General features: G+C 45.1%; 1 protein-coding gene and 1 long non-coding RNA gene across 2 annotated transcripts; both read right to left on the bottom strand.

Annotated features, from left to right (window-relative positions):
- Positions 1 to 266: 266 nt before the first annotated feature.
- LOC122091832 (pyridoxal 5'-phosphate synthase subunit PDX1.3-like) lies at positions 267 to 1,933 on the bottom strand. Its single transcript, XM_042662003.1, has one exon. The coding sequence runs from the start codon at positions 1,340 to 1,342 to the stop codon at positions 410 to 412; it is 933 nt and encodes a 310-aa protein (XP_042517937.1). The 5' UTR covers positions 1,343 to 1,933; the 3' UTR covers positions 267 to 409.
- A 10,749-nt stretch (positions 1,934 to 12,682) lies between these two features.
- LOC122091836 lies at positions 12,683 to 16,414 on the bottom strand. Its single transcript, XR_006144025.1, has 2 exons — positions 13,489 to 16,414; positions 12,683 to 13,421 (listed from the first exon to the last, which is right to left on the bottom strand). It is a non-coding gene; the product is annotated as an uncharacterized LOC122091836 (long non-coding RNA).
- Between the last annotated feature and the right edge of the window lie 12 nt (positions 16,415 to 16,426).

The following is a 16,426-nucleotide window of genomic DNA, read 5'->3' as shown; positions in this document are numbered from 1 at the left end:
TAATGCATTCAATTTACAGAATTGATTGTGTCGTTTCGGTAAAACATTGTCAAGAATACTATTATCAAGTCAACTTGGACTATCAGCAAGGCTGTATGTCCAATCTCCCTCAATGATTAATCAACTGAACCCACCCAACTGATAGCAAACTTGTTTTGTTCTAGAAATCCATCTTTATATGATGAACATGAACTCTATTTTCTCACACTAATCTTTAAAGAAGAGTTTCTGCTAAGGTATCAAACCAATATGATTTGCTTTCAGACTTCAATTAATGTAGCAAACTAGTTGATCAAATCGCAAGCAGAACAAAGTTACTTATGCTTACAACTATTTAGATGAGAAAAAGACACACAGAACAGAGAAAATATTGTACTCAACAAGATCAAGTCCAGTCATGGAACTGCAATTAGTAAATACCTTCAGTTTCATACTGTTCGTCCCTGTTCTCACTAAGATCAAGTCCAGCCATGGCATCAACCAATCCACAGCTAGCCTCAACCAAGACTAGTGGATCATTGTAGTGCCTCACAGCCTGAACAATAGCACGAGTACTCTTGTAAGGATCAGGAGAACTGAAAATTTCAGAGCCCACAAACACTCCATCGCATCCCAATTGCATCATAAGCGCAGCATCGGCAGGAGTTACAATGCCACCGGCGGCGAAGTGCACAACAGGGAGCCTACCCAGTTGCTTTGTTTGGGCTACGAGATCGTAAGGAGCAAAGATCTTCTTTGCAAACGAGAACACCTCGTCATCATCCATGTTGGTGAGGATCCTCATATCACCCATCACAGATCTCACATTACGAACAGTTTCTGCAATGTTACCCGATCCAGATACATCCCCTTCAATCCTGATCAAAGCAGCTCCTTCCCTAACTCTCATCAGAGCCGTACCAAGCCCACGACATCCGCAGACAAAGGGTACCCTGAAATTGTGCTTATTGATGTGGTGATCCTCATCTGCAGGGCTAAGGACCTCGCTCTCATCAATGTAATCGACCCCAGTTGTTTCGAGGATTTGAGCTTCTACGAAATGGCCGACACGGGCTTTTGCCATTACAGGAATTAAAACAGCCCTTTTGATTTCTTTAATAACAGATGGATCAGCCATACGAGTAACAGCTCCTTGAAAAGGCGGTGGTTCTAAGATAACAATGGCAGACGCACCTGCTTCCTCTGCGATCTTGGCTTGTTCTGCGGTGGTGACTTCGAAAACTGTACCTCCTCTGAGAATTTGGGCCATTCCGACTTTGATGGAGAATGGGATTTGATTCTTCTTGGTGGCATCTGTGATGGCGTTGTTGTTGTAGACTGCAACGACACCGTCGTCGGCCATTGTTGTTGCGTCCCAACCGTTCGGCGTTTTGTCTCACAGAGAAGTTGAACACAAAATTACTTGCAATTTACAAATGCCTGCTTGGGAATTGCTTGTTTGCTTGCCACCATGTCTAATAAATATAAATCCCAATGAAGCGGTTTTGACATAGAAATGAAGATCTGAGCTTGGCTTTGTGGATCTTTCTAGCACGTTAAAAAGTATTATTTTAATCTTCGAATCGTGTCTGAGTGTCTTCAGGACAATTAGAAAATGGGGGAAGGAAGGTGTCCTGTTAGAAGCGTGACGGTGGGGTTATTGGGCTTCCAGAAGCTTCGACGAATGACGGAGACGGCGCGGTGGTAGAACTACGCGTGAAGTGTAGAAGCTTCCGTACTTGCCTTCGATTCCCTTCTTCGTTTGATGCTGTTTGATTTGTGCAGGATTGGAAAGGGTATAGTTTGGCACTTCGGCTCCAATTATCGACCTATGCTATGAGTTCATTTCTTTTGCGACGAGCGATGAGGTACAGTAAACATTGGATGATTGATAGCATCTAAACATGCATCCAAGGGGCTCTCAGCCACCTAATGCAAACGATTTTCACACCTACTCCATTCACTACTAGGCTTGATAAAGCAAAGTGGTCTATCTTCACCTCTGGCCCGGCTAAGGTTGAAACCTAAGGTCCTAAACCTTAGAAAAACAAGTGGTCCCAATCGAGATCCAATTCCTTGAACGGTGGGCTAAGTATAACCTTAGTGTAGCCCTAAAAAAAATAAAAAAGCATCAAACAAGGGATAGGATTCCTCTCCATAGAGCTTAGGGACCAGAGTGTGATCATATGACTGGGGTGATATCGAACACGTGCCCGGGTCCTCCCAACTATGAGATCACTCTCTGGTACCTAGGCTCTATGGAGAGGAATCAGATCCTCAAACAAGGGTCAAGGGGTGACTAACTTGAAAACCCCTGCATCGATGCAAATTTCATAAGTTTGATATGCAGATTACGATATGTATTGTTCGAATCATGGATTTAGGGGATGATATAGGTATCGGTATCGGTATCGGTATCAGTATAGGCATGATCTGGATCGGCTCATGTGGTTAGTTTTACCCCTTTTTTAAATACAATTTTTTTACTGTTTTACCCATGAAACGATACAGATAACTGATCCGAATCGATCAAGAATCAGGGATTAGTCTCAGTCGATACCGATACGATGCTGATACTTCAAACCATGGTTTGAATACATGTTTGGGTAAAATGTATTCTTTATTTTAAAATGCTACAGATTTTCATCGAACACAAGCTGAAATGGCACCAACATTGCCTCAAAAACACAACCGGAATTTCTACACTCACCAGAGCTAAACAAAAACCCCAAACCAATAAGCAACTGGACCCATGGAAACAAGTCCAATAGATCCTACCATGTTTGCAAAGTTGAAAGATGAACTATCTAGTCCATAGTTTGAAGGATCGATATTGGATGAGGATGGGAGAGGGAGATACAATTGTTGAAGGAATTCAGCCAAAAATAAAGGAACCTGACTCATTATCCAAAGAAGCAGAAGGTGGCACACTCATTGCTTGATTTGGCTCTGCCATCTCCACTTCATATGCATTGATGATCAATGCCAACTAGTGGCTTGAGGTTGCAATTTCAATTTATCGTTTCTCTGGGTTCATATTATCTTGAAAATTTGATGAACACTAAACGGAAGAACTCCTCATGTTCTTCTCTGGAGGAAGAATTCCTTCTTCTTCTCTGTGATTCCATCATGTGCTATATTCTCTTCTCCGGCCGTTTATAGCGTCATTTCTTCTGCTGTAATCACAATCTCCGTAAAAGATTTGTTTGATTTCTCGATTGAATAGTTGTCTACTTGTTTGATTCCCCCTTTCTCGTGCTCTTAGGTTTGTTCGTATATTTACTGTTCAACTAATTGCTATTTTGTTGGTTCATCTATGTAATGTTCATCTACTTACTGTTTTTATCTATTTGTTGTTTAGATTTTTTGCACATGATCTTTGTGGATCACCTCTTGCTTAGGTAGTTCAACTTTCTGGTTGTTTGGTGTGTCAGGTCTGCAATTGGCACTGTAAAAATTTAGCCAATCACCTTTTACTGGATTCTGATGAATAATAATTAGGAATTACATCCTATCAACCTTATGCTAGAGTGTTCCCTGGAAGTAGCGCACTAAATCATGACCCAACTACCCGAGTGCAGTGGTAAGTGAGCAAGGGTTAGCTAGGGCACCCCCTATATATGATTTCAAGTAGGCAAGTTTTTTTGCATCATGGACAATTATGTATAAAAAAACTAGCCTAAGAGCATAGGATTAGATTAGCATCCTAGAACATAGGAAAAAAAGTCTAGAATTGGTAGATGTAATGAAAGAAGAAGAATTAACATATTTTGTATATAAGAGACAAAGTGGAATGGTAAAAAGGCCAAGGATTACATGATTATAAACTTTGCTATAATGGGGATACAAATAATAAAATGGAGTGAGAATAATAGTATATAAAGATGTAAAAAACGATGTTGTAGATGTTAAAGGAATGAGTGATAAGATAATATTACTCAAACTTATATTAGGAAAGGGGATAATTAATATATTTAGACACCCCAAATAGGATTAGATGAAAACACTAAGAAACTATTTTAGGAACAGGTGGATGATTTAATTCAAGAAATTAGTCACAATGAAAAGATTATAATAGGCTGAGATCTAAATAAGCATGTTGGATGGGATAATAGAGACTATGAAAGAATTCATAAGAAAGAGGATTTGGTTTCAGATATAGGAATGAGAAGAAGATTTCAGTTTTAGATTTTGCGGTTGCCTACGATTTATCAATAGTAAACACATACTTCAAAAAGAGAGGAGCATTAATAACCTTCAAAAGTGGACAATACAGTAGCCAAATAAACTTCTTTCTAAGTAGACGAGCTGATAGGTTGTAAAGTAAAGAATGTAAGAATATACTAGGCTAGAGTTTAGTCACGTAACATAGATTAATGACCTTTAGATACATGTTTTAGTCCGCCGAATTGTAGGAGATGTGAGATTATTTACCCTAGGATAAGGTAGTGGAACCTAAAGGGTGAAACTTGAAGACATTTAGTGATAAATTAGTATCATATGAAAAGTGGGATTTACATGATAACCCTAATATAATGTGGAACGAGAGGCTGATTATATTAGAAATATAGCTAAAGATGTTCTAGGTGAATCTTAGCGAATTTGACACCGATCTAGGAAGACTTGGTGGTAGGTTGAGGAAGTTCAAATAGTAATTAAGGCTAAGACATCCAGTTTTAAAACTTGACAAAGGACAAAAGATGAAGAGAAAATTTCAGAAGGTATAAATTCAATAGAAATGAGATAAAGAAGATAATAGGGAAAGCAAGGGCTATGAATTATGAAGACGATAGGATCTCTATAACAAGTTAGGCACAAAGGAAGGGGAACAAGATATCTATAAACTAACAAAACTAAGGGAAATGAAGAGTAGATATTTCAACCATATTATTAGATGTAATAAAAGTAAGGACGATGATATTTTAATAAACGATGAGGAGATTAAAGAAAGGTTGACTAACCATTTCTACAGTTAACTAAATGAAAGTAATACAAGTAATAGTACCTTAGATATATAAGAAAAATTAAGGTGGTTGAAGTAAATAATGCAATCTCAACTAATCGCTTCGGTTGCTTTAGTTTGCACTAAATGCATGATATGCTAGCAATCCCCCATCAAGTAATGGAATGAACTGATCGGTATATCAGTTGAAATTTTGCAAGCCAATTCCAGAGTCAAGACTACATCCACTTCACTGGGTTCAGATATCATATACAAAAGCAATGCTCCTTAACAAGCTTCAGAATAATAAGAAAAATAAAAAGTTGTTATCCCATGATGGGAAACAAATGATACCGCAGTATCAGAAATTATTATCATATCTAATGTAATTCTAAAAACCGGTGTGGACAACTTTTCAGCTAGCCCAATTCTTATTTCCAATAAAATGCTTGTCCAATCCCAAGGGTTTTCTTCTGTTTTAAAATTTCATAAACAAAAAAAATTAAAAACTAAAAAGGAAAGATGCTTATGAAGCTGCGTAGTCCTTGACAAGCTTGAAATATACTCCCCAAAATTGTCTCTCCTTCAAATGGCAAGGGCATAGAATATATCTAAGTTGTGACATTTCCTAGAAGAAAAAAAAATTCATAATAGTAAACAAACAGAGCATCTCCAGTTATAAAGTTAAATTAACAATTGCTGTTAAAAATATGTAATATTTTTCCCCAAATAATTCAGATTGCATGAAAATTAAAGAAGTATAAATTTTACTAGTTATTCTAGATAAATAATGCTTTGCTATTGCAACAAGGCCCTCGAAGAGGTGAAATAGCTCAAAAAGTGCACCAAAAACAAATGCAAGGATAAGAACCACCCATGGAATCAAAACAAACACACAAGGGAATGGCATTTCCATAACATGGTATAGTATGGACCACCTCACTACTTTGCTAACTCATTAGCACTTTCTAGCTTCCATTTAAACAAGAACTTCCTGGCTTCCATTTAAACAAGTATTAATTTTCGAAACTATATGCCAAACGGATCTAAAATAGTAAGCATAACGGCCAAGGCTCTTCTAAAGGACACCCCAAACATTTTATAGCATTTGTTGAATCTCCCTCTATTATCAAACGGTTCAATGCCTTATCAATCGATTTATCCACCCCTAGCTTGGTAATAATTCTGCCCCCTATATTTGATATTTTTAGGTTATGTGCATCCAATTCCAGTTCAAGTTCTATTGTGAAAATAATTGCTTCTTCCCCTCCCTTTTGGTCTCAAAATCCCAAATATATGACAATGGTAATTGATACACTCAAATTAGCCACCCAATGAAGCAATAACGCGTGGCATCCAAGGGAGGGACACATAGCGCCCAACTAAGAGATACCTACTACGACCATGACTCCGAAGATCAGAAAAAGAAGGGGACTTTCCCCACGAATATATGAAGATGTATCCCAGAAGGACTCAGAAAGGGGTAATCCTATAAGAAGGAACCCTAAAGGACAGAAGAAGTAGGTCAATACGCTTGCACCATTACTCCTATGAAAACATTGCTCTGCGAGTCTCTAACTTGGACGTCGGAGGACTAATCCTGAAACCACCTCTGGGCCTCTGCCATCTGTGCTTGTGCAGGATCGGTGCTCAACCTCATACAGATTCTCGGCAGTAACAGATTGGCGCCGTCCGTGGGAACGATAGAGTAATGGTGAGGAAAACCTACAATCGTAAGAAAACAAGAACAGTGCCGAGCATAAATATGAATAAGGGAGAGCCTTCAGAATCTCTCCCCCCCTCAGCGGACATCGGTGAAGAACGAGGAAACAACAACCGGGAAAGTTCCGCAAGGGGACCAACGCTAGGCCGGACATTCGGTGGGTAGAGACAGTAATCCTCCACCCCCTCCTAGGGCGTAGGAATATGTGACTAAGGAGCAGTTCGATGCCCTTCAGGAGAAGTACGACCGATGGCCGAGACAATGAAGGAGGTCTCCAAGGTTGTCACTCATAAGACCCATAGAGCCGCAAGAGGCTCTCATATCCAACCAGAGAAAGCTCGAGACGGGGAGCAAAGTAGTTCAGGGTCGGTGAGGTCTGATCGAAATCCGTGAAACCGCATTGCCAAGGGAAACCCCGCACCCCAAGAAAGGGCACGACGTGCTACGGGGGCTGGGCATAAAGAATCACATCAAGGAGACGGTCAGAGACATGAAGACCTAGGGTTGAAGTAGATGATCCTTGACTTGAAGGACGAAATCCAGAAAGTGGCACAGAACCAGACAGGCATTCGCGAGCCAGACCTCACTAATGACACGGCTTTAGCTGATAAGGTCATGAGGGATCAACTCCCGATTAGGTTTTGCCAGCCCAAGTACAACACGAACGACGGGTCTGGAGACCCCGTTGATCACCTGGAGGGCTTCAAAGTTGCAATGCAATTCCACTGGGTTTTGGAAAAATATCATGTGGCTCGCCTTGCCTTTGATGTTCGGAGGAGCGGCAAGGTTATGATACAACCGCCTACCGATGAAATCAATTCACAGCTTCAGTGATTTGAGCTACTTCTTTGTAAAGGGATTCTCTAAAAGCCAACCCCTTCAAAAGATCACATTGAACCTGACCAACGTCAAACAGTATGAAGGGGAGTCACTGCGAAATTACATGAAGCAATTCCAATAGGAGAAGATTAGAATCAAAGGTTTGGACCCAAAGGAAGAGTTCATGGCCCTGTTGGGAGGTGTCAAAGACAAAGAGCTAAAAAGGTCACTGGGGAAGCATACGCCGAGGAACCTAGCTGAGTTGAGGGCTCGGTGCGATAGGTACATTCATATGGAAGAAACCCTTTAGGCTGACGAAGAAGCTGAAGGGAAGGCAGGGAGGAAAAGGACCTCAAGAGGTGATGATAAACCTTCTGAAGGCAAGAGACGAAAGTCCAAACATGATCAGACACCCAGTCCGCCGAAGAAGTTTGAAAGGTATACACCCCTAAACCGGAGACGGACGGACGGACGGACGTGCTAATGCAGATAAAAGACTCCTCGGATGCCAAAGCCATGAAGTGGCCAGGGAAGATGGGACGACATCCTAAGAGGCGCAACATGGATAAATATTACTACTTCCACAGGGACCACGGCCCCGACACCGAAGATTGTTGGCACCTGAAGGGAGAAATAGAAGGAATGATCTGAAGAGGATATCTAGGCCTATTTGTAGACCACAAAAAGGAAGATGTCCAAGACGGCAATGACTACAGGGACAACCGCTAAAGGGATGGTAGAGGCCACCGTGAAAAAAGGGTGCCAGCCCGCAGAGGCAATCAGTAATAGCACAGGGACCGGACACCCAAGAAAGCTGACCATCGCCCCCAGGATGATCATAAAATCCCAACCAAGGTTATAGCAACTATTAGTGGAGGCTTGGCCGCTGGAGAAAGTTCCGTCTCGACCAGGAAAGCAAAGGCCTATGCGATAAGTGTACATGTGACCAAATGGTCAAATAAGAAGACAAAGACAGGGACGGTTATCTCCTTCTTGGATGATGATTTAAAAGGGGTGTAGACGCCACATGACGATGCCCCTGGTAATCACCATGACCATAGCCGATTGCAGAGTAAAAAGGATCGTGACGGATAATGGCAGCTCAACTGATATCCTGTTCCTCGAAGCTTTCCAGAAGATGGGCCTAAACAGGGAAAAGTTGAGGAAGGTCGAACACCCGTTGCAAGGGTTCTTAGGTTCCCCAATCAAAGTAGAGGGGTTGATCGAGTTGCCAGTAAGGGCCAGCACCAGAGACCGCCAAGTAACAGTCATGATCAACTTCCTGGAAGTGGACATCACTTCGGCATACAACACCATACTAGGAAGAGTTGGCTTAAACCTGCTAAATGCCGTCGTCTCCACACCACATCTCAAGATGAAGTTCCCAACCAAGAACGGGGTAAGCGAATGTCGAGGTGATCAAGAGGCATCTCGAAAGTGCTATGCCACATCCTTATGGGGAAAAGAAAAGGCAGGCGAGGCGCTCCCGATAAAAGATCTGCTCGATGACACCAATTATCAGAGGGGGGGAACCGGCTGAGGAGCTGATACAAGTTGACGTCGAAGAAGGGGATAATACTCGCCAATTCTAAGTTAGGGCCTTAATGCCAAGACAACAGCGAGAAAAGGTCATCTCATTCCTCCAAGATAATTCTAATATCTTCGCACAGTCAGCCTCGGACATGCCTGGAATAGCTTGAGAAGTAATAGAGCATCATCTGAGTGTCAACTCAACTAAGAAGCCAGTACAGCAGAAGAAGAAGGCCTTTGCCTCTGAGAGGCAGCAGAAGATAGAAGAAGAGGTAGAGAAGTTGCTAAAGGCCAAGTTTCTCCACGAAATCCGATACCTCGAATGGATATCCAATGTGGTGATGGTCCCGAAGGCAAATGGGAAGTGGAGGATCTGCATCGATTTCACGAATATAAACAAGGCCTACCCAAAGGACAGCTACCCCCTACCGAAGATAGACCTGCTCATCAATGCCACTTCAGGACATGGGGCATTGAGCTTCATGGATGCGCACTCAGGGTACAATCAGATCAAGATGTGTGAGGCCGATGTCTCGAAGACATCCTTCATAGCCGAAGGGGGGCTGTATTACTATGAAGTGATGCCCTTCGGGTTAAAAAACACAGGAGCCACTTACCAAAGGTTAGTGAACAAGATCTTTAAGGAGATGATCGGGAAGACCATGGAGGTGTACGTGGATGACATGCTTGTGAAAAGCCTAAAGGCAAAACACCATATCCGAGGCTTAGAGCAGGCATTTCAAGTACTGAGGCAATACGGCATGAAGCTGAACCCAACAAAGTGTGCATTCGGAGTAGCGTCGGGGAAGTTCCTCGGCTTCATCGTCTCGGAAAGGGGGATCGAAGCCAATCCGATGAAAATACAGGCCATCCGAGATATGAGGTCACCACAAAATGTGAAATAAGTCCAGGAGCTGATAGGTAGAGTTGCCGCCCTAGGACGGTTTATGTCTCAGTCAGCTGACAAGTGCCTTCCTTTCTTCAAAACCTTGAAGGGATCTAAAAAGTTCGAGTGTACGGAAGAATGCAAGAAGTCCTTCGAACAGCTGAAGGAGTACTTAGTGATGCCCCCGCTACTGACAAAGCCAAACACTGGGGATATCTTGTAGTTATACCTAGCTGTATCGGCAATGGCAGTAAGTGCGGTACTGATAAAGGAAGAAGGAAGACAACAGCGGCCAATATACTATGTTAGCCGAACCCTTTTGGATGCAGAAACAAGATACAGAAAGATGGAGAAGGTGGCATACGCCCTTGTGATAGCAGCAAGAAAGTTTAGGCCCTATTTTCAATCACACACGGTATATGTGCTCACGGACCAACCCCTGAAGAAGATACTGTAGAAGCTGGATATGTCCGACCGACTGGTAAACTGGGCCATAGAGTTAGGAGAATTTGACATCCAATATAAACCAAGAACCACGATAAAAGCATAGGCCCTAGCAGACTTCATAGCCGAGACAACGCTCCCAGATGAACCACAGGAGCTTGTTAAGGCTCGGGCAGAAAAGACTTGGACATTGTATGTGGATGGTGCCTCCAACAGAACGGGAAGCAGTGCAGGGATAATACTAATCAGCCCCAAAGGATTCAAGATCGAGTATGCCCTACAGTTCGACTTCAGTGCCTCCAATAATGAAGTTGAATACGAAGCATTGATAGCCAGAATTAATCTGGCGCTGGCTTTGATGGTACAAGAGTTGGTGGTGCACAGTGACTAGCAGCTCGTGGTGCGACAAGTGAATGGAAACTATGAAGCAAAGGAAAAAAAGATGACCGAATACCTGAAGACGGTGCGAGAGAAAGTGGCAGCCTTCAAGGAGTTCGAGGTAATACATGTGCCACGGGTGGAGAATCCAGTGCAGCTGCATTGTCGCAGTTGGCCACCTCTGACTTCATGGACCTCGGACGTTCGGTATATTTCAAAGTGTTACCTCAACCAAGCACCAAAAGTGCCCAAGAGGTGTTACTCGTTGGTGAGAACGGCCTTAGCTGGATGGATGCCATAATCAAGTACTTAAAGGAAGGAGCGCTCCCCGAGGATAAGGACGAGGCGAGGAAGGTTCAAATGAGGTCAACACGGTTCCTATTGAAGGACGAGACGTTGTACAAGATAGGGTTCACCACACCATACCTCAAGTGTTTGAACCTTGTCGATGCCAAATATGCTCTCCGAGAGGTGCACAAAGGGATATGTGGCCAACATATGGGGGGGCCGGGCCTTGGCCCACAAAGTGCTGAGGTATGGCCTATTCTGGCCAACCATGAGGAAAGACGCGGAGGAGTTCTTCAGGAAGTGCGTTAAGTGTCAAATGTTCACCCCTGTCCCTTGGTAGCATGCCACCAAGCTTTCCTCCCTCTTAAGCCTGATACCATTTTCTATGTGGGGAACGGACATCCTGGGCCCATTCCCCTAGCCACAAGGCAAAAAAAGTTTGTTGTGGTGACGGTAGACTACTTCACAAAGTAGGCAGAAACCGAAGCATTGGCTACGATATCCGAAAAGAATGTAAGGGACTTCTTTGAGAAGGCTATGGTCTATCGATTCGAGATCCACCGGGTGGTAGTAATGGACAATGGAACTCAATTTGCTAACCCAACTTTTGGTTTGTTTTGTGAGGCCCTCGACTTTGACCACAAGAAAACATCCATCGGTTATCCATCGACCAACGGATTGACGGAGCTAACCAATCATACCCTGCTCTAAGGAATAAAGAAAATATTGGATGATGCCAAGGGGTTATGGGCAGAAGAGCTACACATCCTTTAGGCCTACCGCACAACTGAAAGATCAGCCACCAGAGAAACGCCCTTCAATTTAACTTACAGCACCAAAGCTGTGCTCCCAGTTGAGGTAGGAGCTATGACCCATCGAGTTCAGCACTATGATGAAGAAGAAAACGAAAAAGGGCTTCGAGCTAATTTGGACCTCCTGAATGAAGTACGAGAAGCCTCGCAGGAAAGGATCATAGCCTACCAGTGAAAGGTTACGAGGCATTATAATTCTAAAGACCGAAGGAACGAGTTCAGAATTGGCGACCTTGTCCTAAGAAGGGCGGAGATATCAAACCCGAAGCATCAAAGAAAGTTAGCTCCAAATTGGGAAGGGCCTTACAGAGTCACTAGGGTAATACGACCAGGATCCAATCACCTAGAAACTACGGGGATGAAAGTATACCCCGATCGTGGAACTCGAAGAACCTGAGGAAATTTTATCAGTAGTAATAGCATGCACATTTACTAGTCGTTTTTTATATTTGTTGCTTCTTAAAGCAGTCTTAGTTTGTAGTTTTCCACCCCCAAGCGTTTCAGAGGATTTTTATTATGAAAAATATATAAGCTGGTTTACGGCAATTGATTTTGGACAACGCTTTGAGTAAAAAAGCACCCCCCAATCTTCTCGCACATAAGGAAAGTTACCTCGGCTGGAGCTAAAGGGAAACACAACACTTAGTGAAATTCTACTTGTGTAAGGGCTCCCTCCAAGGCTCCTGCCATCAGACCAAAAATGCAACAAGGCCATCACTCGTACCTAAGACCGACTAAAGCACATATTACACTTAGGAAAAAGTACTTGCATAAGGGTTTTCAGCCTTCACACACCCACCCGTGGGTTAAAGATCCCTTAGCGGTCCCCCTGATTCGAGATGCAAAGAAGAAAAAAGACAAAGACAATGCAAGGAGTAAGAGGACCCGAAGAAGAGAGGCGTTCATTCATTGAGAAGCCCGAAGGCTGAAATTACATCAAAGAGCCCAAAGGCCGAAATTACATTAGAAAAGGCCTGAAGGCCACGGACAAAAGCAAAAGAGGGCCAAAAGCCTCCAAATACAAAGCTGGGCCTGAAGGCCGAAAGGAATACGGCAGAAGCAGCCTCATGGGGCGTCCGTCAGGTTTATGGCCTCATTCTCAGCAGGGTGGAGAGTCTTTTGATCAGAACCATCGTGGCTGGGTGTCAGAGGCACCTTGCGTTGCAGCTGAACCTCTTCTTCCTCGCTACTGCCCTCGTCATTGGCCACCTCGGTAGCAGTTGGGGCCGCCTCGACATCCTCCTCAAAAATGAGGCTATTGTCCTCAAAAGAAACCTCTGGGTAATGTTCGAGGACCCAGCCTCAGACCTCGGTGCCACCCATTATAAACCCAGGAGCAATGGCACGCCTGACTTCCTCCCAAAAGTCCTCAAAGGCCTTGTACTTATCGGCCCCTCAGACCTTGGCCTCCTAAAGCCTCGCAGCTATCTACGCCTTCAGCTCCACGAGCTTCCGATCGCATTCCTGGCGAGTGTGTAGAAGATTGGCCTCCAGATGCTCCACCTTCTTAAGGAGGACGAAACACTCGTTCTCAAGGGTAGAGTTCTTGCGTTCGAAAGCCTCAAGGTCTTGGACCAGGGCCTCGGCCCAAATCGTCATTTGATCCACTTGGTTCTGAGCCTGGCAAAACACCAATGGTCAGTGCAAAGTAATAGTAGTAAGTAAGAGGCCGAAAGTTGAAGCTTACCCCTGCCATAGAGATGCAGGTGCTAGTGATCATGGTTGCGGTCCCCTGGTGTTGAGCCTCGCATCTTTGGGAAGGCTGCCCTTCTGCACAAACTCCCGGGCTACATGCGCGACAGACAGATTTTCGTCCTCCTGACAGACCATCGGGGGACGAAGCCAACCTCGGCTCGAACTTGGTTCACCCTCAAACTTCGAAAGTTGGCCACCGGGGAAGCAGCTCGGGTAGACGACATATTATGGCTCGGAACAACGAGGGCCTGAACTGCATCGAAGGTAGGACCCTCGACCCTAGCTCTCTTCTTGGACGGGGGGGCCTCAGAGGTAGAAATCCCCTTCTTCTTCTCCTTCTTCTACTTCTGCTGCTGCTGCTGCACCTCACACGCCCTGGCCTCCCTTATTTGGGCCTGCCTCTCTGCGACAGCGGCCCTGGCTTCGACCCTTGAAATTTGCACTGTAAAAGGAAACAAAGAGAATTAGTACGAAGGACGAAAATTCAAAGCCAAATGCACTCTAACAGGCCTAAGACTCACCAGGGCTAAGCCCAAATTTGAACAAGACGGCATCTGACTTAAGACTATTGGACTCAACCGGAGGACAAGTGTCCTAATGTCTCGCCATCGCCATTGACTCTGCATTTGTCACAAGAAGGGCAGGAGCGGAGTTCACCATCCTCAAATCAAGGATGTCCCAGATAGTGCCGAAGGGCACCCCCTTTGACGACCTCACAAAGAATAATTTCTCCTTCCAATCGTGGATCGACGTAGGATAACCATTCAGTAGCCGAAGGTCTTTCCAAGGGCTGAAATAGTACTAGCCCGAAAGCCCCTTACTGGCCTGAAGGAGGAAGCAATTGACGAAGAGGGGGAGGGAGAGGGGCCTTTGATGCCTAGAAAAGAGAACGATAAAACTTAGCATCTGCCGCCATCCGTTTGGTATCAGCTAGGTCGAACAAATCCCGTAGTGCCGAAACACTCGGGCAAAGAAAGGGTGGAAAGGAAGCCGAAGGCTAGCCTTGAAAGCCTCCCTATATAAGCACAGCTCTTCGGGGTTCCTATAGCTGGCTCGATCTGTTGGTTTCAACAGCCGGAGCATAAAGGCATCCGAAATGCTGCAGGAGGCCCTCAGTTCCCCCAACTAAAGCTCGTCCATGGTAGAAACGATGTTGCGAGTTTCCACCTCAAGGGAGTCCTGGGTTTGGGCATGGGACTCAAGCACCCTCTCTCTGAACCCCTCACTATTTGAGCCACCCTCGGACCCAGATTGTGAGGCCACGGACAACGAGTCACAGGACGAGGGCAAGTCTAGGGAAGAGCCCGAGGACATCCCTTGGATCCCCTTGGAACTCAGAGCCCTTCGGTTTACATCTTCCTCTCGGAGGACGAGGGATTGTAGCCAGATGAACTGGACATGGCACTTACTTCTGAACAGGATGACGAAAAGGAAAAGAAAATCAAGACCAAGGGGAAGCTCTCCGAAGGAAAAAATAAAAGTGGGCCCATAAATGGAGCCCCACTCCTTATAAAGGAAAGAAAAACAATACGACTGCCCGAGCATTAATGGCTCCACCATGTCATCAATAGCGATTCTCGAGGTTTACACGGGTCGCGGACCTAACCAGAGGTCCCCACCTAGGTTGGGGGCTCAGGCCAAGGCCGAGCGAACCTGATCGAAAGTCCACACCTCGGTTGGGGGCTCAGGCCAAGGCCAAGCGAACCTAATCGAAGGCCCCCACCTCGGTTGGGAGCTCAGGCCAAGGCTGAGCGGACCTGACCGAAGGTACACACCTCGGTTAGGGGCTCAGGCCAAGGCAAGCGAACCTGATCGAAGGTATACACCTCGATTGGGAACTCAAGCCAAGGCTGAGCGAACCTAATCGAAGGTCCACACCTTGGTTAGGGGCTCAGGCCAAGGCCGAGAGCACCTGACTGAAGGTACACACCTCGGTTGGGAGCTCAGGCCAAAGTTGAGTGGACCTGACCGAAGGTCCCTTCCTCGGTTGGGGGCTCAGGCTAAGGCCGAGCGGACCTGACCAAAGGTACACACCTCGGTTAGGGGCTCAAGTTAAGGCCGAGCGCACTTGACCAAAGGTACAAACCTTGGTTGGGAACTCAAGCCAAGGCCGAGCAGACCTTACCGAAGGTCCCCACCTCGGATGGGGGCTCAGGCCAAGGCCGAGTAGACCTGACCGAAGGTCCCCACCTCGGTTGGGGCTCAGGCTAAGGCCGAGAGGACTTGACCAAAGGTACACACCTCAGTTGGGGGCTCAGGCTAAGGCTAAGCAGACCTAACCGAAGGTCTTCGCCTCCAACAGAACGAAGGCTGAAGCCGGACGAAGAAGGCCAAAGGGGCATTAAAATAAAAAAGAGAGAGAAAAGCGGGGGAAAGGACGTGGTTACTCCCACTATAAGGGTTTCCTAGTGGCAGTAAGGGGGATTTTGATACGTTCAAATTAGCCACCCAATGAAGCAAGAACGCATGGCATTTAAAGGAGGGACACATGGTGCCTAACCGAGAGATACCCACTACGACCATAACTCTGAAGATCAGAAGAAGGAGGGGACTTGAACCCCCCTCAATGAGAGGTGCGCAAGGACTCTACCTACATGAGGAGGAGATACCAGAATAGGGAATATTCCTCACGAAGACAGGAAGACGTATCCGAGAAAGACTCAGAAAGGGGTAATCCTATAAGAAGGAACCCTAAAGGACAGAAGAGGTAGGTCAATACGCTTGCACCATTACTCCTGTGAAAACGTTGTTCTGCAAGTCTCTAACTTGGGCGTCGGAGGACTAATCCCGAAGCCATCTCCGAGCCTCTACCTTCTGTGCTTGTGCAGGATCGGCGCTCAACCTCATACAGATTCTCGGCAGTAACAGTAATAACCCAATTAACAAAGTAATAGCCACTATCTTGGAATAAGAGAAGAAAAAAGTGTTCA

The sequence above is a fragment of the Macadamia integrifolia genome, chromosome 10, assembly GCF_013358625.1.
Source record: "Macadamia integrifolia cultivar HAES 741 chromosome 10, SCU_Mint_v3, whole genome shotgun sequence".
Classification (NCBI taxonomy): Eukaryota; Viridiplantae; Streptophyta; class Magnoliopsida; order Proteales; family Proteaceae; genus Macadamia; species Macadamia integrifolia.
Note: the sequence above shows the minus strand (reverse complement) of the source record. Positions and strands in the feature narration are given on the sequence as shown.

Bases quoted from the DNA above. Each gene is read 5' to 3' on its own strand.
- LOC122091832 (XM_042662003.1), bottom strand. From the start codon at position 1,342: ATGGCCGACGACGGTGTCGTTGCAGTCTACAACAACAACGCCATCACA.